The sequence below is a fragment of the Zootermopsis nevadensis genome, unplaced genomic scaffold (genome assembly GCF_977971745.1).
Source record: "Zootermopsis nevadensis isolate Lab colony 2312 unplaced genomic scaffold, Znev_1.0 Znev_ptg000010l, whole genome shotgun sequence".
NCBI lineage: Eukaryota > Metazoa > Arthropoda > Insecta > Blattodea > Termopsidae > Zootermopsis > Zootermopsis nevadensis.
This window is the reverse complement of record NW_028259142.1, coordinates 21,499,683-21,522,562: the sequence shown is the minus strand read 5'-3', so window position 1 is coordinate 21,522,562 and position 22,880 is coordinate 21,499,683. Positions and strand designations below refer to the sequence as shown.

Sequence of the window (22,880 nt, the reverse complement as noted above, 5' to 3'; positions counted from 1 at the left end):
ATCTGTAGGATGGAAAATGGGCCTGTCAGAGGCCACAGTTCATGGAGACACAATCTCAGCCCATCATAATAAAATGCCTCCCCTTCACACAGCAAAATTTTCAGGAAAAATAAAATTATGTTACTTAGACAGAACTTTAGGAACATTTCTGACGCAAACGTAACTTTCGTTATATGATTTGAAGCTTTCATGGCGACGTTAACTCAATAAAATCTTCTCGAGCGATCAGTGGCGTCAAACGGTCAACCATTTGACGCGGCTGATCGTTACTCATATCTTCATAACAGACAATTTTAGGTCTACAGTTGCTTTCCTCGTAAAACTTGCACACATTGTTCACTGTTTGTCCTCACCCACTTTTTTTTGTACAAAAAGTATAAAAGTGTTAGTCAGGTAAAAACAGCACATATTCAATCTCTCAACTGCTGGTAAACATATAAAACTAGCAATTCTGAACAAAACAGTGGGGCAGTCACTGAATTAAAATTAATGTCCCCACTGAAATAGGACAAGAATAATGTAACTTAGTTTGACCTGCACATATGAAACCGTATCTCTCATGCTCATAAAGAACAAAAATATATTACACTAATGATTACGTTGTCCCTGTGCTCAAATGAGACTTATGAGGAGGAGGAGACACAGTTTCACACACGCTTCATCTCAGCACTAGATTCATGTTAAATGTGTATTTTGTATGGAAAGTACACAAATGCACTGAAACTACCTTATCATTTCTTTCACAGAGGAACTTTAGCCTCTGGGCTTTCTTGTGCATGAATACTCCGTCGAGGTGACCCGTCTCGACGCTGCGGATTTCAATGGCCTTGTTACCCCAACCCATGATTTGACCTGTTCCAATATATGCAACTGATGTTGGCATCTCTCCCCACTGCAGAACAATGTTCTTTGATACCTGTAATTAGGGCAGAAACACTTTAACAACAAAAGCACTGATTTCTCCAAACAGTATTCTGCATGCAATCACCACGCATCTCAACTTACCATAATGAACGTAACTTGCCTTGTGGCACGTGGCACTACCGTTCTACTTCCATTTCGTGTATGAAACAACTCAAAAGTTTTAATTTCTCATGTTACTGTGTTATTTCCACCACACAGAGAAATGAAAATGCCAAGGAACAGAAGAAAGTGACGTGAACGTTCAGCTGTCAATCTGAGAACCAGACTTATTGGAGTTGAATTTTCAAAATATAATGCTGAAGTAATTATATAGAGAGGAGAGAAAGAGGTAAAAGATGAGAAACTGTGAGCAGCCTATATTCCAAGGAAATTGCCTTCTTCTTTTTCTATGGCACAACAGCCCGAAGTCGAGCCTTGGCCTCCTCCCACGTGGGAGGTTTCTTTGACTTTAAAATGTGCATTTATGAGTAGTGAGTGACCAGCCCACTGCCTCTGCACAATTTCTACTGAATCCTGATTTGTCTGCTACAGCCATCTAGTAGTGAATCAGGAGAGACTTGGGTGAGAAATGGCCGCTGAATTTTGCTCGCAATACATCTCTTTTCATGCTCACAAGGTTCTTTTACAAGCCGCAAATCAACATGGGACCGCCTGCTTTACTTCCTCTCTAAAGGAAGTTGTGCTACAGATTTTTATCACCCTTAAAAATCCAATGACCTCAGTCGGGTTTGAACCCGCAAACCATGGGTTCAGTGGCAAGCATGTCAACCACTAGTCCACCGAGGGTGACAAGGAAATTACGTACTATTAACATTTAAAGCTTTTATGGTGGTAAATATTGAAGTTGTGATGTCATGTAGTCTTGTAAGTGGTTGCCAATGTTTCAGAACAACACACTGCCTCCTTCTTCAAGGTATAAAGTGAAAATTATACTTCAAAACCTTGAATTGCATGTGATCAGAATTTTCATGATCAGCTAGCACAAAAGACAGTCACTCAATTGGCACTGTCTGCATCTCTCTGGGATATGGCCCCCGAAAGCAATTACTGCGCAATTTTTTTGTAGAAAGTGAAATATTTTATAAAGTAAGTAATCTATGAGTCTTTCTATAGTTAGTGATGCTTTTCTCAAGTGTCCACATTAAATAATGGCATTCTTTCAAGAATTTCAGGTTTTCATGGCAGTGAGTCCGAAGACACGCTGTCTTCTGGGTTGTAGCGCTGTGTAGTCTGATAGGAATTTACCAACGTTTCAGAGGCCTTTGCTGTCTCCAACATCAGGAAACATTGGTAAACTTCTACCAGACTACGCGGCTCTACAATCCAGAAGACAGCCATCATCTAGTGGCATTCTTGTGTTCCCTTATATAACACAGCTTGTAAATACTACATATATAACATTTCTAGTAGTTTTATATACAATTACATCTACATGAGTTATATAACTATATATATATATATATAGTAGGTACAGACAGGCTAAGAATTGTTCCCAAGCATAAGAGGGACAAATGTGAGATATCAGTGATACACTAAAGCTGATCTATTATAATCAAAACTCACGTGTAACAACAGTGTGAACAGTGCATAAAAGCTGTTGGAAATACTAACCTTGCCATACGTATTGACATAGACGCCTTCATTATCATAACAAAGCAGAAGTTGCATCCCGTTTGAGTTAGGCAGTGGTACAATGCAATGGGGTGAGATCGGCCCTTGTATCTGTAACAAAACGCGGAGAAATAAAAAAATATACAATGAAACACTGTTACGATATTCCCATTTGTACCATTTGTGTCGGAAAACGATACCAGTGGAAAATCTGTCATTTGCAACCGCCAGCATACTGATGCTTTTATCAAACCCGCACGAAATTTTACAGTTTTTAACACAATATTTAATTTACTTAATGTGTAAAATAGCCTCCCTTACTATGTACATTCCTCAAGAAATGGAAGTAGGCTTAAAATATGCTGCAGTTTACAGCAAACATATAAGAACACTTACATGTTTTGGTATGTAAATGTCGTAAACAGACGCAGAGTCGAGATCCACAGCATGAAAACCATCTGCAGAGCCATAGATCACCTTGAGTCTCGTACCCTCCTCTACTGTGAGGTCTACCAAGAGGGGCCTATGCATCAGGTCACCAAATGACTGGAACAATTTTCCAAACATTATATACACATTCTTTTGAAACAGACAGCACAAATCCCAATGTATCGTGCATAAGCCAACATCACACAGCAAAAAAGGATTTGCTGCACCTCACAGGAGCCGAGTTCTTCTCTCTGACCCCCCTCCGACTGCTACTTCTCCTAAAATGTTGGCATCTACGAACCAGTCCACATGGTGCCAGGACCCAAAAACATCAATCCCCCCCGCAAAAATGCCAACTCTCACATATTAAATGACTGTTCATGAATATACAAGTTAATTTCTCTCAGCTTAAGTGTCCTTGTAATGTATAATAATGGATCAAACACTTCCAGTATGCAATGCATCCACACACTGCATGTAACATGTATATGTGGGAAAATAAAGAAACCGAACTTGCTTCACATTGTTCAAGCAGAAACAGAACGCTCCTGTCATTCTTCTTGCCAAGTGCAGCAGCCACTGGCAAAACAACTGTGCAGGAACCCACGTATTATTGCCCTAACTCCCCACTCAACTCCATGGCGCAGCAAAATATCAGTTAAATCCAGAAATATTGACACAATTACAAAAATCAGGCTCAAAACACAGAACTTTCAAATTCACGACAGTCACGTGACATTTTTTGTAAACTTTATATGCTTCAAACAACCTGGCAGTATTTTGCAGCCCAAAAATGAATTTTCAAAGCTCAGGGAACAAAGTCAAATGATGCAGTGCATGGAATTTTTTTTTATTCTTTTATGTGAACTAAATATAAATTCTGAAGTGCACGTGCATTAAACCGCAGAAAAATGCTGGAGCAAAAAGGGTCAAGTTAAAATGTTTCACGATGCTGATGAATTAAGTAAGTGGTCTACACAAATGATCTGAACATTTGATTTTCCAATAAACATTTTCTTACCTTGAAAGCCATGAACTTGTGATAAGGCTTTGGTGCCCAGGCATATATCTCAATGCTGTCTTTGAGAGCAATAACAAGAAATTTGATGCGCTCATACTTGACAATCTTGAAGTGAACAGCACCCTGGAGATCTCCTACATTAATCCATCCATTTCGACGCTCAACTTGCTGGAAATGACAAAACACCAACAGACCAATCAGACGTACAGTGTACAACAGAAGCAGCACAGTTGTTGTACTTACCAGTGCATTGTTTGTTACGCTGCTTACAGCTTACTTTTTTTATTATACATGGAGAGGAGAATGCCATACGATTCCTCTCCCACTTTAGCATGAAGACCACATTGTAGCAGGGCTCACCATGACTTACTTTTCAATTTCTATCAACAACATCGAAAACGGCAACCGAGCCAGCTTCTGAAATGTCGTGTGGTTTTTAAACTAAGATGAAAGAAAACTACAAGAATGTGTACCAGTTTAATACCACCAGTAAGTTGCGATGGACTGACCAGCAAGAGAACATTTCATTTCTGGGAAAAGCAATATTAAATATAAATCATCACACCATCAGCGGCTCCATCTCTGACCTAGCACTTGGCTGGTAGATAATGACAATATCTCAGCATGGTAACGTGTACTACTTTCAAAAAAATAAATATTACAGAATTAAAAATACCATTTACTACACATGGATCACATGCAGCCAGAGATTTCTCCTGTCTTTACACACACACACACATGCGCACATAATAGACCTGCAGTGCCTACCAATTTGTATATTTTACCTCCAGACAAACACCACAACAGACCAATATTCAGAACACTTTATGACTAATCTAACGCCCCATCCAACACTGTATAACCTCATTTGTTGATAAAGTTATCAATAAGCTACAAATCAACTGATTTCTAAGAACAAATATGAATAAATAATTTGTATAAATTATTTTTGATGTTACAGAGCTAACAGTTTCTTGCACAATCCATTTTTCCAAGCACAAAGTATGATCTTTGTAACTGAAGTTCATGCAATACTGAAGAACAAACATAATAAAAGCATTGTGGTCACCTACATCACTCACCCCATCCGTGCGCAGGATTTTTGATTTCAGCCACGAAAGGTAGTAGACGCGAACACGATTCTTCTTTCCCGAGATGGTCACCAAAATGTTCTGACCCTCCAGAACTTCCATCTGCTGGAAACGGCGCCTTGAAATGAGCTGATACACCTTGCCCTGACCACTCCGATCTAGCAGCATCAGACCATTCTCTGTCCCAATCAGCAGGTTCACTCCTGTGCCATACAATTTCAGAAGTTCCATTCCTTTGTCCCTCAAAGATACATCGCCAAAAATTGTAGTTCCGAGACTTCAACATTACTTACCCCAGAGAGCAGCGCAGAGTATCTCAGAATTGAACCTCTTCTTGTACTTGCGAATTTCAGGCGTGTCGGAGCCCACATCATGTGACGTGGGCGTCACATTTACGTTAACGTGCGACTCCCGGCGTGTAGGGCCAGAACCGCCGGCACCAAATCCAAATGTGAGAAATGAACGCTGTTTCTGTTGAAGGGGATGAGGAGGTGACTTAGATACAGCCTGGCGATACTGCAATCCAAACAATTCGCATAAAAACAAGGAAAAGAAAAACGCACCCAGCAAGCATTCCCATCTGCAGTCATTTGTTTCAGCTAAGATACACCTTACAAATCTGAAACAAAGTAGGCCGTACTTTAGCAGACTTTCCTTTCATGTAAGGCAAATACTGGAAATTAAATCAAACTCTAGGTTCAAGTGAACAATTTTGCTACTTTAGTGAGGAAAGGAACCCTAGTCTCCAACTTCCCATGCAATCATCTTACCTACCACATTACAAAGGAATATGCCCTTACGACAGCAACATAAATCAAGTGGTTGCTTTAAATAAGACAGAGGTTCACTATGATAGGCTTAACAACATGAGCTGTGAATCATGGCTCACGTACGGTCCAGCCGGCCATGCATCTCAACAGCATACTGCTGAACTATTAACACAGGAGTTAAGTCTTGGAGGCAGCCCCATAGTACAGGGGTATACATCCCCTATTCCTGAATGATAAACATTAATAATTAAATGTCATGTCAAATTAATTTGAAAGGACAGAAGGATTGTTTGGTGGAAATCCTAATTTATTCTGTGTGGTAAGTTAATTTAGTATGGGTGACATCACAAATGTCTTCTCAGTTATGAATTGGAAACGCAAGAACACTACTTTTGGCCTAATACAGTTTAATTACAATATCTTAACGGCCGGCTCCTCACTTGTCTCTGACACCCAACATTTATAAAGAATTAATATAAATCTCTGTAATTATTTAACAGAAGGAAGTGAAAGCAGCAAACATTTCAAACGAGTGACGTAACTCCGGAAGATTCCAAACGAAGCCTTCCGCCGGGACACTTCCAACAATGGCAGGATCGATGGAGCAAGTGTGTGCGCGCGCAAGGGTCCTACTTTGAAGGTGATTAGGTAAGCGTTGCCAATGTCCTACCATTACCGTGCTATACCACAATTCCGGGAACTTTTTGACTGCCCCTCGTATATTCTTCAAAAATCTGTTACAAGTCTATCAGGACTATCTACTAAATGGTACTGATGCCATACCACCTCAAAAGTTCAAGCATCTGCCATGTTGTTATTACTGACAGTGTTACGTTTGGATGGCTCCCGACATCATATCAAATTACATGAAAATAAATCAACTGCTTCAAAATTTGAATAGGGAGATTACACAGCATAATAATCTCACAAGCTCACTTTCTTTTCTTAAGGAAAATATTTCAATGTCACTGTAATTAATAACCTTTTTATGGAGACACATCAAACGTAGGAACAAAACTGCTTTTTCCTCTTAATCACAAACAAGAAAAGATTCAGAACTTCAAGGTTATAAATGAGAAATCTCATGTAGTCAGAATCTGTCCTGGTGAAAACTATGCAATAGAAATGGATCACTAACTGTGTTGTTATTAAAGTACAGATGTTGCTGACCTCACCAGCAGGCACAACAAATCCTCTTCTGGATCCTAAGTCTTTCCCACGCCATCTTGTAAATTAAATGAAATAAAACAGCACTTTTCCTGAAATGTCTTATAGAAAACATACACTACCCTTCAGGAAATACAAAGCAGAGTATAATGAGCTTTGAAAATTCAAAGTACCAGTAATATTTTTGCGTGTGGCTAGGAAACACAATGTTCTGTGTAAATTTCTGAGATGTATAAAAATTATCACCTAAAGTATCAAGCAAAAACTGAATTGTAACTAAAGCACAATACTTTCCATTCAATGACAAAACGAAACACTGAAGTCCACTGACATCCGAAGGTAGATTATCTCCTGAACAGTAATGTCTGTTTATACCAATCTCTTTTCCATGATAACACAGATATTATCCCAGCTCTTACCAGCAGGGTAACGAGAAATGGCCTCTGTATGCAACACAAAATGGACAGACATAGGAATAAGAGGCCTAATTTTCATAAGTATAGACTAATTACATTCAGTTTCCAAATAGAAAGTTTAAAATGTAGCACTGCTGACCCGTTCATAAAAATCAGACATGTAAGTGCATGGACCAACAGACAAACAAATGTGATGGTACCAAAGCCTGTATTTCCTTACAAAATAAGGAATCCAGGTTGAAAACTGAGCTTTCATAGCTCCTGTTAGGAGGGACTAAGGAAACTCACAGATCCATGATAGCCAACAAAATGTGAATACACCTGTACAATAGTTTGCCTACGGTGACATGTTTAACAAACATCACACTGAGGAAAACCAAGAGCTTCAGTGGCAGAAAGCAGATACAGTGTCAAGTGCAAAATCAAGACCTTCAAGTACTGATGTCACATAAAATACACCTACATCTTGTGTTTTAAAATACTAACTCTGTATTCTTAAATTCAATTTGAATAAAAATAGATCAGTTAATATAGTGAATAGCTATGGGCTGGACGACCGGGGTTCGATCCCCGATGGGGGCAGAGGATTTTTCCTCTAGCCTCTTGTCCAGACAGGGTCTGGGGCCCACCCAGCCTCCTATCCAATGGGTATCGGGGTCCTTTCCTGGGGGTAAAGCGCGGCTGGGGCGTTATGCTGACCACTCACCCCCATCTAGTGCCGCGGTCAAGAAAGAGTAGGAGCTATACCTCCACTCCCCCCGAACGACCTACATGGCGTGTAGCGGGACGGCTTTACTTTAAGTTTCAGACAGTTTCTCGGATGAGCCAACCATCACTGGCGAAGTGATAGGATATAACAGTTAATTGATAAATTGAACAGACAAGTTTGCATCACACAACTGTTAAGCATAATCAACACCATTACTCACAGGCTACACAGTTCATTGAGGAATGTGATTTTACAACATAAAACACAAGAATAGTTTAAATATAATTTACAGTGCCTACCCTGCTACAATTATGCAAATACTAGCGTAATTTACAACAGGCTCTGAAAATTGCAGTACCACAACAGGACGAAATTTTCGTCATACAGCACTGCTTTCCTGCTATTAAATGTGCTAAATGCCTAATGACCAGTCGAGCGACTCTCGGTTACAACCAACCAAACGTACTTGTCTGAGCTTCAGCACGGTAGCTTGAAAAGACACATGTAACTGTGGTAAGAGAGTTAGTGAAGCCAAATGAATATGGAATATCAAAAGCTCTTCAAGCATACTGATTAGAGATACAAGATAAAAGCACACATTTTGTTAAGAAATTCAAGAAAAGATAAAAATAACTGTTAATATCCTTATGATTACTAATTAGATAAGATATAATATGTGCATACTTACATAGTAATTAGTATATTCTTGATTCCATTTTGCCCCCCGCCCGTTAGTGGGTTTTTGCACCAAAGAAGAGACAATTAAAAAAGTATTAGTGCTTGCAAACAAAAAAAGTGCAGTTAAAAGTAACGTATAATTACTGGACACACTGTACAACTTCTGAATCGGAGAGCAGAGGGCAAAAAATGTACCGTAATGATCAATCTTTGTGGAAAACGTCTGGCTAGATGCACACATTTTGCGAAATCATCAATCATTTTCATTTTACGTGATTTTAACTGAATTGTCAGTGAAATAATAACAAAATTTCTCTCTAACAGGGTATTAAATGGTATAATTCAACAAATTACACTGTAATGTTACCAGCCAGCACATATTCACATACTTCAATACACTAAATATCCAGACAATAAAATTATTATTATAATATTGAAAGGCACATGTAGTCAACTCCAGATGATACCACCATTCTTTAGCTAATTGTAACCAAATTTGGCAAGAAGGCAGCATACCAACAAACAACGGTACAACGGCAGCAAATGAGAGGAAATTAGAACGTTTCTTTTAAATGTATAGAACTGCCAATAATTTCAACCGTACAGCAATCTTGAATTTACACTTCGTTTTGACAAAGTTGTTACAGACATTTACAAGAAAACAAATCTGACCATATCTATAAAATATCTGCTCACTGGTGAATTAATACATTCTGAAAAATACTGATATCTATTTTGTTAATGTGTTTGTCGTGTCATGAGCAATTCTGCAAAGCTTCCGTAACCAACAAGACGGATCATAATCTCTATAATACTGGTTTCATGTGAAGTAATGATTAAAATAAATCAGCCTCAAATTAATATACCATCTTACATGGCCTACCAAAAAACATGCCAAACTACACTAAAGCCATCACTCAAATCACACACAAAATCATTTCACATTTCCTTTACTGAAATAAACAAATAATTTAATTAAATAAATTACAAAAAAAAAAACTAATTTAAGAAATTGCCTGTAAATGTATTAATGGGGAACACACTCATTAATTCTTCTTAACATATTTCCCTTGCATGAATTTTATTTGTTCATAAATCTACTAATAAGAATCCCGTCATGATTGAACTTTGATGCTGCGTAGCCTTGCATGGGGTTATCTATCTATGTTATCTATCCTGAAGATGGAGGTAATACATTATATTTATGATTAATATACCAATCATAAAACTTCAGAGGTATAAAAATACTAATACGACTGGAACAAATTTAATTTTGCCAATGAGCACAGAAATAAAAAGCCAAACCGAATCTACCATCAATGAAAATAATTGACAAATGTTGCAGAGACTAAAGTTTGTTCAGTTTTAAGAACAAATGCAAGTACAGAGTTTACTCTCTTAACATAGAATAAATTTCAGACTTTTAATGTGGAACCTATTAGGACCATTTTTCAAGATTTACAGCATTTCCATTTTATTCAGAAGTCAAAATGTTTTAACTTGTTGATCTGGAAGTCTCACAGGTAAACTTGATACCGTCTACTGTGTCATTATCACTCGCATGAGTCTACCCTCGCCGAAGTCAGTCTACTATATACAGAACGAAACAATCACATTCTCAAAGTGTAGAGACTTGGGTCTTGGCACCCTGGTACTATGAGGCCCACGTCTCTCGTGTGTTGCTGCTGGTATGGTGTTTAGTTCTGGCACTGTTACATGACTAACATTTAAGATATTCTGCAAGTGTTTGGTATGTGGTAAAAGATAAGAGAAATTTGAATGTGATATTACATATTTCAGAAAATGGAAAGTTAAATATCCTGCCACTCTTTCACTAAGCTTCTTAGTCATGACTGACCAGTGCTTCTAGCGTCTATAGATTTCTGGAACCAATGAGCAATCGCTCCAACTCACACTTTATATGGTCGATGAGTGTGGATTTTGTAGCTCAGTTCATGCCAAGAGGTTCTGTTTTCTGCAGCCATAACACAAACATTTTAAGAAAGAAAAAAAATTTGATGTGAAAGCTTGCATGGCAACTGTATTAAGACGATGAAGGGTAAATGCAACAAAATACAACATGTAAGTTCACTGATCTTGCAGCTGTGTTATATGCAAGAAGACACATGAAACAAATAGTACACATTCCAGTACCAGAATCCAAGAACATCACATCTTGACTGTGCTGGAAAAGCATTTCAAATCTAGTGACGTGTTTATGCAATATATCTTAAGGTACACAATGTACTTCAGAAAGAATAAAAGTAACATGGACGGTACCATTCAATAAAGCATAACATCTTGCAATGAAACATGCAAGCAAAATTGCACAAAAATCAAACTCTGAGCAATCAAACAAAAAAAGCACATGAAAAGTATGCATATGTGCATCTGCTACATAATATTAACATCCAAGTCCTTTTTATATCCCCCTGTAGTGCTACCCTTCGTATTGACGCGTTCTCACCAGCGCTGCTCTGCCCCCTACAAACACACATCTCTAAGTGAGGAGATGGCACTCTACTCACTGGGATGTAGCGTGGTTATCTTTGTCTGATCAAATTTAATGGAAAGTGACATGAGAGCATGCACATACAATTTATCATCTGCTTTCGCTTCAGAAAAACGTGCCGCAATTAATTCGGCCATACTTAGATTCACAAATTGGACAAAATGCACAGGAACAAAACTAATCAGTTAATTCACTTCTCTCTTCAACTTAATATTTTACGTTTCATCAAACAGACAAGAATTCATGCTCTGAACCAGTACCCTAGTGCATCATTCCTAAATCAGGTACAACATAAGACAGTGCACAAATGTTTTTCTTGTACCTATGATTATAAAGAGCAAAACATTTCTTCCGCATTATTATAAACGTAAGTAATTTGCAAGCATCAAGAAAGATGTAAATACTTCTGACAGAAAAAAATATTTTACACTGTTACTTAGAAACAATCCGAAAATACATCTCAATAAAACAGAACTCATTCCTGTCTCAAATAAAACCACGAGGAATAAACTTTGTTAATATATCAGTGCTGAAACTTCCCTGTGCTTTCCCACCACAATTATTATCCAAACCAAATATAAAACAATTAGTGGCACATTAAAAGAGAGTTGAGAATTTACCCTCACCAATCCTAATACATTTACAATACAGACACTAAACACCTTCATAGATCGCTGAAGGAGTAAGTGTCGACTATAACTCATAACCTCACAATGTAATCATATTGGACACTTTCAATAGTTTGAGGTATATTTAGTATGCATGACATATCTGAAGCTGGCTCTATACTCACCTTCAGCCGAATGGTTGTCATTACACTTTTACATTTAATATTAACTGTCAGTACAATGGCATCCAGTCACTCGTAGCGAGCAGCAAACTCAACTCTAAAAATGTCATTCATACTAATTACGCGACAAACATTCTGTAAATTAACAACCACATAATCTACAGCCACATCACAGAGTCTGTCGAGTTAGTTTCAAGAAACGAGTCTTACCTCTTCACTGGTAGATTTGTCCTGTCTCTGGTTTGGGGTACCTGGACTTGAGGCAGTCTGTAAAGAGACAACAAAATATCAGAATATGACCTGTGCAGTCATTCTTTACACTCAATATTTCAACAACGGCTCAGCGAACTCAAAATATAGCCTGTGTCTAGCTGCAATGAATCACCAGTTACTGATTCAACTGTTCACTGCATTATTCAACACATTAAACAAAATAGCCTGTACAGAACATGTGCATTTTTTAGAGACATATTAATATATATATATATATACACTACACTGAATTGTGGATCAAAGATGGGCTCTTGTAAACATGGTGAAGAACCCCGAGGTTCCAAAATACCCAAAAATTTCTTGACCAGCTCAGTAACTGTCAATGAGGTCATACAGAATGGCACAACCTCCTATTAATTTTTATCCCAATCCGTCCAGTGGTTCTTCAGTAGAATCAACTGGACTGACGGATGGTTGGACAACGCATTCTCCCCATGCATTTCATGCAAAGAATGTGTATCAAATATTCCTTGGGCATTCTATTACATTTTGGCTTTAAAAATTAAAATATACAATCAGTTCAAAAGTTATGTTTTTTATGAAGAGCTGTGTACTTGTTTTGAATGTGAGCATGAAATGGGATGTTAATGTGTCAATATTTAACATGTATGGGAAAGGTAAAAACATAACAGCAATAATGCAGTTCATAAAACTTGCCTGCGTAAGTAAGTCAGGCAAAACTGAGCTTGTGCGGGATCCAGGAGTCCCAAGCTGGCCTGGTGACGAGTCCATGCGATGGAAGTCGCCACGTCGGTCCTCACGATTCTGCCACAACAGTAAAGTTACACTTTATGTATACTAAAACGTTCTCATGCCCCAAATAACTTGCTAACCTCGTTCAGTCACCAAAAAAATTGGAACAGTTTCAAAAATTTAAATGTATCACACACTTTCAAATACAAAGAAAGGCTTCAAATTTCACCGACATAAATAAAAGAAGCTAGCACAATGAACTTAAAACTCTATATTCTAGTACAATGAAAATGACAGAGCATGAAAGTTAAATGACAATAAATGAGGGAAATAAAAGCACTGATGAATAAACCAATTCAATATAAAATAAGACCCATCAGCCTCTTCAAGCAGCAGGGATAGCACAAGACTTTAATGGGCCAGCAACTGGAAAAGGCGAATGATGAAAGGTGGACAGAAGGCAACAGTTATGAACCTAAGCAAAGCTTCAAACTGATTAATTAATTAATTATTATTAATTATTATTATTATTAATCAATTATTAACTGGTATATAGGAGCTGAGGTTTTCACGGCAGTGAGTCTAAAGAAAACTGAGAGGCATTAAATTCTTGTAAACAACTACAGGCAGACAATACTTACTTTTCATGGAAAAATATAAAAATTCCCACCTGATGCATATTTTAAAGTTGGTGGTGTTACTCAGCTATCATAATTTGGGATGGTGGGGGAAATTTTGTGGTTTCACCTTTTGTTGAAAAACTTATATAACAAGGAGAAATATCACTACAAGAATACACATACCTTACTGAGTCCACCACAAAATAAATTATATCATAACGAAATTGTGTGAAAAAGCTCGCAATTGATACGCATTTTAGTACAGCGGAGGTCTGATCTTTTCAAAAGCTGTCCTTACAACCCATCAGTCTTTATTAACTGCAAAATTAAAGCAGAGACTTACAGTAATAAACCAAGCAAACAAAAATAAACAACAAAGCAATTTAACTGTGGAATCTTACACAGAAATATAAAAACAGGACCAGGTTTTAATTTTGCGGAAACATGAATATGACATATGGTTAAGAATCATTAGTAAAGTAGATAATTACTTTATTCTAAAGAGGCTTCAAATTTTGTAAAACAGAATAGCAAAACCTTCCACTTGGTGCCAAAATGACAAAAAGCAAATTAAGCAAGAACTAAGTTAGATAACATGCTGTGAAAACGAGCAGCAATATCTGAAATACACTGAGCAAACATGCATGCTGTCAAAAATATGTATTACAGCACAGCATTAAGCAACATAAATATACCCACATGTTACTTCTATGCTTTCGAAAATATTAAGAAGTTAAAAAATGATATAGAACACATTACCATCTCCTACATCAACATCACGATAAATCAAATAAGCAAAATAAAGCAATAAACAGCTGGAGTGAAAGCAAGCAAGGCAATGAGATGACGAGAATATAAGCAACCCCTCACCAGCCACAGACTTAAGCGCCTGTGGTTTTTAATGCACGTTAAGTTCTGCCAACTGCAATATCTGGTTTCACATATTCACAGCTTCCAACATGTGCAGGGGGCTTCTTTCTACACCTACAGACCCGCAATTGCTGGGGACAGGGCTGTAATAGTATCTAAAACCAGTTTTCTATCTTCTAGATCAGTGGTATTCAACCTTTTTTGTTCGCGTACCCCCATATATAATTTCTCTTCAACTTTGTACCCCCAAAGTTGTTGGTGTATAATTCAAGTTATACAAAGTATATAATATACATCTAAAATAAATTAAATAAATTACATTACTGATTATTCAGTGTTTATCACAAATAAATATTTTTTTTTTTAAATTTCACGTACCCATAAGATTCTTCGCGTACCCCATGTTGAATTCCACTGTTCTAGATCACCACTGCAATGCCATCTTTTATATTATTAATATGATGTACTATTTCTAAACAAGCTGTTACGTGTTTTGTCATCAGTGAAGAAACAGGCAATTTAACGTTGGTCATGATCCCCTAATCCCCTTCATCTTACCTAACTTCTGCAGTTGATAAGGGATTGCTGTAAGGACAAACAACATAAGCTCAAAGCTATAAAGACCCCCCAAGCCAACTCTTAATGTGGATGCATCTCAAATGTTTCAACTAATATCACCAATACTCTACACAAATCCAGCATGACGAAACATGTGTGACAAGAATTTATAGACATACAACAGCTGCTAACCTCAACACTGACTTGAATTCATAAACCAACCATCACATTAAAATGAATGTACTAATGATCAAAGATCTGCAGTGAGGTTACAGTTACAGTTTACTTACCATGTTCAACTTTCTATACATGACATGACCATAACAAAAATTATAATCATTATAAATATACGAAAATATTATATTAAATAAGTTGGCAAAGACTGAAAATTGGGATCTTATGAAAGAGGCAAACCACTTCATACACTGCCAAAGCAGTAAGTTGTGATGAGCTAATTTACACTGCAAGCCGCTGGCCTCCAAAAACTAAACAGGACAGTCTAACAAACACATTTACAGCATCCACCTACATCACAGAGCATCAGTACAGTCACACACAAATACAAGCTAACAGCAAAGGAGCATCCCGACCCACATCACATTTACTGACATTACTGTAATGGCAAAATGCAAGATCACAAACTGGCCACATCTACGTCTGTTTATGCAGAGAAGCCTGCAAAATAATTCAAAAGCATCAAACATTTGCAAAATATTATGTTTAGTCACATATGAAACTTTCAAACAATGTTATAAAAAGAGAAGAAGGAAAAAGGAAACAGGTCAGTAAAAACAAACCAGACAAACACGATAACAAAAAAGTCAAAAGTGGAATAGGCCCCAGTTGCTGATGGCACATTTTGCTTCCTCCATGCTCAACAGGGTGTGAAATGATGACGGAGCCTCACATGCTGACTTCCTTCAATCGTTAAAAGCTGTCACTACGGGAATTTTTGAAAATGTTGCATGCTGCATTCTTCTTTGAACTAAGTTTGCTGGAACATATATGTTGCCGACTCTGTTCCGCTTGCTCATGTAACTCAACAATATCTTCAGATTCTCCATCGTCCATGCAGCGAAGTCTCCGGTATCTGTCTTAGTTTGGCACGCTGTGCAACGGTGTCATTCAATTTGACTGAGGAAATTGTTACATTTATTACTAATATCAGAGTACGTATTTAAAAAACCATACATTTCAGATCTCTTCATGCATCTAGTAACCTCAATTCAACCCAGTTCTCTTGCTTTAAAAGCTGTGGGTAAGTCTTCCATGGTAAGCTGGGTAGTGCACAAAGCATGTACATTCATTTTCAGAAAAGATGAGTCAAGCATTTGACAAAAATATACAGTGCCCAATTCTACTGTATTCTCTGCAGAAGAAGTGCTTAGAAGGTGCCACAGAAGGTGAGCCGTATGACGACGCATAAACAGTATGTTCATGATTCTGTCTGCAGCTTCCAGAATATAGTTCTCAAGACACATTTCACCCTTCTTTCCACTTTAGGTTAGTACACATTCTCACACAATGTAACCTCTTTCGTATGCATGAAGTTCATTTTCAGCATCACAGAATGCAATCAAAGAAGATGAAGAAATTGTTTGTAAAGTTGGAGGTTTTCATTCCATGCTTTTCTCGCAAGCAGTAAAAGAGTTAGTTTGGTTTTGCAAATCACACAAATGACACACGGTAAGAACAGCAGCACACAAATTTGGATATACTACATAATTATTTTCCACCCGCCAGACTGCAATTCTCCAAGCACTGAATGACAGCTGTGAGAGGTTACTCTCTTAAAATCAGCATTTCAAAATATTGCCATAAAAAGTTACATCAGGGAATATACTTTTAAAAAAATTTGGAAAAATATGTTTTATATTGTGGTACTGTAGCAACCAATTTAAAAGTTCTAAAAATATGAAGTCTATTCCTAAGATGGGAGGCTTTGATAAAACAATTTACACGCTGTATTTCCATTGTTCCATCAATCCTATAATGGCTGGAAACATAGTTGAAAGATAGGTTGCTGGCTGGCTCATAAAATATGATGCCAAGACTTAGACAGATACTTACAACATTACTAAATTGTATGTATGAGTGAAATGTTTTAAAATAATACACTTGTGGGTATACTGTGTAAACTACAATAAAAGTATTCAAGCAAGTGATACAGAAACTAATTCTGGTGATAGTCAAAGAGGAATAGAGTCAGAAGTAGCAACATATGTAAACCTACGTTAGATGTACCAAAACTGGCATGCCTTCTCCTCATCTGTCTATTACTTGTCTCAACCAATGCGACATCACAACCTCTCGTCTCAACTTGACCGCACTAACCTGTCGCAGGCCGTAATCTTCCCTCCCTCCTGTACCTGCACCACCAAACTCAGAGGCAACATTACTGCTGCTTCCCACGTCCACAAGTGGGCGGCTGTTACGTCTCTGCGCGCGCTCGGCTTCCCGAGAGAACCTCTGCTCCACATCCAGTCGCCTCGCCTGCAGTTCGTCTCGAAGCTCCTGCCGATTCCTGAGCAGAACAATGTCCCCCTCTGTTTTCTCCCTACGTGGCCTGACAGGATGGTCCACAATAGCCGAAGCATGTTCATTGGCAGCTTTGTTCAGACTGAAATCCGTGAGGATGGGTTCTCCATTCTTGGTACCTGAACTACTCCCTCCCTTTTTACCACCAGCAAGGATATTCAGGCCTGACAGTGCAGATACTCCACCAGCAATGTCTGAACCACGACGCCCATTTCCTGAGAACAGGAGACCGCCACCACCACCACCCCCACCTCCAGAACCTGAATTATTCTTTGATTCCAGTAACACAGCTGAATGCCTGGAAGATGCTGGAAAGAAATCAGAGTTCTCTCGCCTGAAACCACCATAAGGTCCACTTATCCTTGAATCCGATTCATTTCGCCGATGATGGGGAATGACACCCTTCTGTTCTGCTGCTGTGGAACAAATTTTTTTAGTGGGTCCAATCCCATGATTTTGCTGATTCTTTTTCTCAGCAGATGTTGCACTACTCTTTTTGTTGGCACTAACATCCTGATTGTTACCACTGCATTGCTGCATTTTCACTGGACTTCCACTCTTTTCACTTGCTTCAGAATTATTTGTTTCCAACTTCATTTTGTCCAAGCGCTCATTGAAACCTTGGAAGAACCGAGCAAAGTCCCAATCCTTAAGTAGCAACTGTTCATCGAGTTCTGAATGCCGGTTCTGCTGTTGCAATCGTGCCGAGGCTTCTTTCTGCTTCGTCCATATGGGAATCACAATGATAACATAAATCCAAAGTGGAAATTAAGTAACATGAAAATAATATGACAACTAACCTATGTTAACTAAACTTACTATTATACTTTTAAAAAATGAAGAGTGGTTACCTAACTATATTTACAACAAGACAAGGTGCTGAAGCTATGAACTTTGGTTAAAAATCACAGAGACCATATTAATAAAGAGTGAAGCTTATAAAGTACATTAATACCCAAGTGAATCACTGAGCCAATACCATGAGAAGTTAATGCACGATACTTACGAAGGGCAAGGAACATTTCTGGACAATATAAGAACACTAGAGCGAGTAACCTGTCCACCAACGACAAACCGAAGGGATGAGGCACATGATCTGGCTCCAATACCAACCATTTACCCAAGCACGTAAGACTACTGGCTATTAAAATTAAGGATAAACGTGACTGCATTTTAATCTCTCCACACCAAAAGTAGTAATGAAGACAAAATTAAACCAAAACCATCTGGACTCATGTGAGTTTTTAACCAAATAAACCAAAATGCACCAAATTAATGATGAAAGGGTAACGCATTGTTCGCCGTATAAGCACCATACTGACACATTACTCTACTGCCCACTGCACATGCACCCACTCAAAACTGTATAAGTGTGGCAAAAAATGAAAGGGATGCGGCAGAGACAATTTAAAAGTAACAAATGCTAGCCGATGTAAACAGGCAGAAAGATAATTAAAAACTGGGCATGGGTACAAACTTCAGAATTACAATTATCTTTCACATTACATTTTTTAAAATACTTTTAATTGACAATGGCCTGCAAGATTTGATGCATCATCTGACATTCTCTCACATTTCTTATCATCGCATTTGAGAAACATTCAGAACTTCAGTCAAATTATATGCATATGCCTATTCATGATAAATACCTTTGTTGTTATGATCATCATCTGCGAAAATGGCCGATTTATTATACCAATATTATGTTGGGCACTGTCCACTGTCTGATGTGAATTTGATACACACTCAAATTTGGGAGTTGGCCCCATTCCTAACTTCAGGTAATTTTCATTACATTAAAAAGCATAACACAGACCATAATTTTGAACTATGCGGCCACACTGATCATATTTTAGGCATAAAATTGTCATTTTTCCTGCTCAATAATTCTAATAAAATTTCACTACTTTATAGAAAGTGCAGCTCCAAATATCAAGTGCAGAAACTCTTCTGTACCTCTACACACTTAAGTTTGCAGTGCATATGTGTACTGCATTCCAATGTACAATAGCAACACTGAATTCAAGATGTTATAACCTGATTGACTGAATAAGGTTGCATGCACTTCAAAGCACTTTATATCTGAGTCTTAATCTATGAACAAGCACAATGAGCTTTAAGATTTCACACGTTTCAGCAGAAAAACAAGAAATGACAAACACACAATTTTTTAAACAGACTGCATTCCACATCTAAAGTACCTAAACACAAAAAACAAATATGAAACAGGGCTACATCTAAATATCAGTCATGCCAATTCTTTATCTGAAGTATTTGAATGGCTTTGCTAGGTCTTCAAAAGGAAGAAAATTATTAGTTGTTTCAAAATATTTGCCTTAAGAAACTGGGCCCATTGGAACAGCAAGCCATCCTAAAATTGGGTTCACGGGGTGGGGGGAGAGAAACAGGTAGAACAGCTTATCAATTATGTTTAGTACAGGTACAGGCCACACCTGAAACCTGGACGTAATGGTGAACATTTGGTGAACTAGTTTATGGTTGTCTTGAAGGAAAAATTTCCAATGCTTCATGGAAAAACTTTCTGCAGGTTTTAGGAAATTAAACATGGTATTAGCAGAAGTATGCCTGTTATAATAGTGAGTATATATATATTTTAGTTTCTTCTGTTATAAAAATAATTGGGTTTGCTACATTGCACACAAATACAAAGGGAACAATACACTATGCACAGTGAAATACCATCTGAAAATAAAAATTCAGACAGAGTGAATGATTTTAATTGGAACCTAAATAAAATTCATTCTAAAATTACATACCCCTGCAATAGACCCTACCTCGCAAAACCTGGAGAGAAAAAAACAGAAGTACCGACACATTTCCCACCTGCATGATGTAAGTCCTCTGGTAGATAACGGCTACCACACAGTCAAGTTTCCTGTCACTATAACATTGAATAAGTGGTGCGCTAACCACAATTTACAATCGACACACTTCCAATCCCATAGAACACTGGTAACATTTTGAACTTTGGGGATATTTTGCATGGCTTGATCCTTACTAGCCTGGTATGATGCCTACTCATCGCCCTTATGATGGAGGCAGCAAGGACCTCTGAAACATTGCTGAACTTCTACCAGACTATACAGTGCTACAACCCAGAAGACAGCCATCTTCGTACTCACTCAAATCCTACTATGATGCCGTTTATTCATCCCAAAGAAGAAAAGAATTGCATTGTGAATGCTTTCTTTCACACATTGAATGCAAGACTTTCTTGAAACACCAATAAATAAACTACGCATAAATTCCCAACCTGAAAGGCTACTAGCAGCATGAAGAAAAGTTTGAATGCATGTGATTTGGAACAAAGTTTACTGAATTCAGACAGTGACAGTTAAAAAAAAAAAAAGGAGAGTGGTGTTGCTATTTACACATTTTAAATGAAAAAGCACGCCAAATTTGTGGGGACAGAATAACAGTCAATTTGATTTCAGGATGGAGTACACAAATTACATTTTACAATTTTGTTAAAATATTTCTGAATAATGAATTTTGGGAGTACAACCATTATCCAGAACAATTCATGTTCATAGTAGTGGGCCTTAGTAAGTGTTCAAATGGTCTACTGGATCTAACAGAGTACGTCTCCCTCTATACCCTTTGAAACACAGCGATTTGTAACATTTATTTCCCCACATCTACATTTGCAGGTGGGAGATCTGTCTTTAGCTGCTACTGACAGCCAACAAAATAAATAAAGATAAAAAAATACTGAACTGTGCCACTTATACTTGCTTTGGGTGGGAGCGGGACCCAAAGTTAATATTAAGCCTTGTCCTGCTACTTCCTGCCAGCAAGACGGAACGCATAACATGTCCCATTACTTACCCTCTTCATCACAAGGGTTCTGTCCCCGCTCTCTTCCTCATCTGGCGTAGGAGGAAGAGGCCTGTTCGGGGCTCCACTTGATGAAGGACCTGTTTGTGAACAGTCAGATACAAAGTTCACACAACCCAACAAAAATCACACGACACTGTGTGGAAAGAATTAATTATAATTCCCTTGACTTTGAAGTACTGCTGCTGTGATTTGGGTGGAGCCAATATGTTACAATGCAGCACGGAAGCCTGTCCTACCAGCAATAAAGCTGATAGTGGAATGAGTTTCAGAACAAAATGTGTTGTACTGTAAACAGTGAGGAGTTGTAGAATATTATTCATAACGACGTCTTTACCACCTGGGGGAGGGGGCGGGGGGTTTAAGGCTCAACCAAGAAACCTATTTTTTCTTCCCATATCACTGGAGAACAAGACAGGCACACGACTGAGAGAAATTATCTTCTTCCTTCTAGACGAGTTACCAGAGAGGTAAGACTATCCTGCGGGGGAGGGGGGGGGGCACTACTGAAGAGGTTAAAGAGATGAGAAACAAACATGCACTTCATTTTCTCTGCATTTACTTCAAGACCAACTTTCCTCTCTAGCATCTAATACAGCTTCCACAGTTTCTTTTTGTGACACACATGTTTTCACCAAATAAATTATCATCAGGACGGAACAGACGCTGATACATCCCTTTCAATTCCAATCCTTTTCATTTTGTAGGATCTTCTCAATGGTGTAATATAAGGCATAACTGTAGAACATTGGTGATAAAAGCATCTCTGTTTTAAACCATTCTCAATAGGAAACTCGTTAGTCAAATGTTTCACCCTGACACAAGAAATAATACTTCGCCTTCGTCAGTCTACGTGAAGCAATTTTCACAAGAAATAGGCACTGTATATACATGCACCTTCATTTCTGGTACTGCTGCAAATAAAACATTATAATTATAAATTGTAGCAGTTCTTTTAAATAATTCTATTCTATATGACAATTACTTGGATCATGAAGTGCTGATATTTTATCCCTAAAATATCAAAACTGGTGCTATATATTTCTAATCAAACATACAGCAAGGAGCTTTAAAGATCCAGACTCTTAAATGACTGAACTAAGTAACAAAATTCCCATAACACAGTACTTCTTTACAGAAAAGTTTTACTTTGCAAAACAAAATGAAAATCAACTCACCTTCATGAATTACCATTGTCTGGGGCGTGTGAGAAGCATCCAGCGGCCTGTAAGGAGAAAGTTCGGGACTGCAGCAACAAAAGTCGAGACAAAGAGAAAAGAATGAATGGGACAGACGGAAAATGGCCGAGAAGAGGGAAGGCAGGAAAAGAAAAACTTGTATTAATAAGGCTC

General features: G+C 37.9%; 1 protein-coding gene across 8 annotated transcripts in view; it reads right to left on the bottom strand.

Moving 5' to 3' along the window:
- The window catches only part of msn (serine/threonine-protein kinase msn), a 50,558-nt gene that overhangs the window by 9,365 nt on the left and 18,313 nt on the right, over positions 1–22,880 (bottom strand). For 3 of the 8 annotated variants that reach the window (XM_087346831.1, XM_087346827.1, XM_087346833.1), the window contains 11 exons: positions 22,707–22,774; positions 21,520–21,608; positions 17,467–18,390; positions 13,049–13,156; positions 12,329–12,385; positions 5,370–5,592; positions 5,059–5,279; positions 3,986–4,153; positions 2,932–3,081; positions 2,536–2,646; positions 728–916 (listed from right to left, as the gene is read on the bottom strand). In XM_087346831.1, the coding sequence (XP_087202957.1) occupies positions 728–916; positions 2,536–2,646; positions 2,932–3,081; positions 3,986–4,153; positions 5,059–5,279; positions 5,370–5,592; positions 12,329–12,385; positions 13,049–13,156; positions 17,467–18,390; positions 21,520–21,608; positions 22,707–22,774 (2,308 nt within the window). The remainder of the gene's footprint in view (positions 1–727; positions 917–2,535; positions 2,647–2,931; positions 3,082–3,985; positions 4,154–5,058; positions 5,280–5,369; positions 5,593–12,328; positions 12,386–13,048; positions 13,157–17,466; positions 18,391–21,519; positions 21,609–22,706; positions 22,775–22,880) is intronic. The other 5 variants (XM_087346829.1, XM_087346834.1, XM_087346828.1 and 2 more) reach the window with 5 other exon arrangements.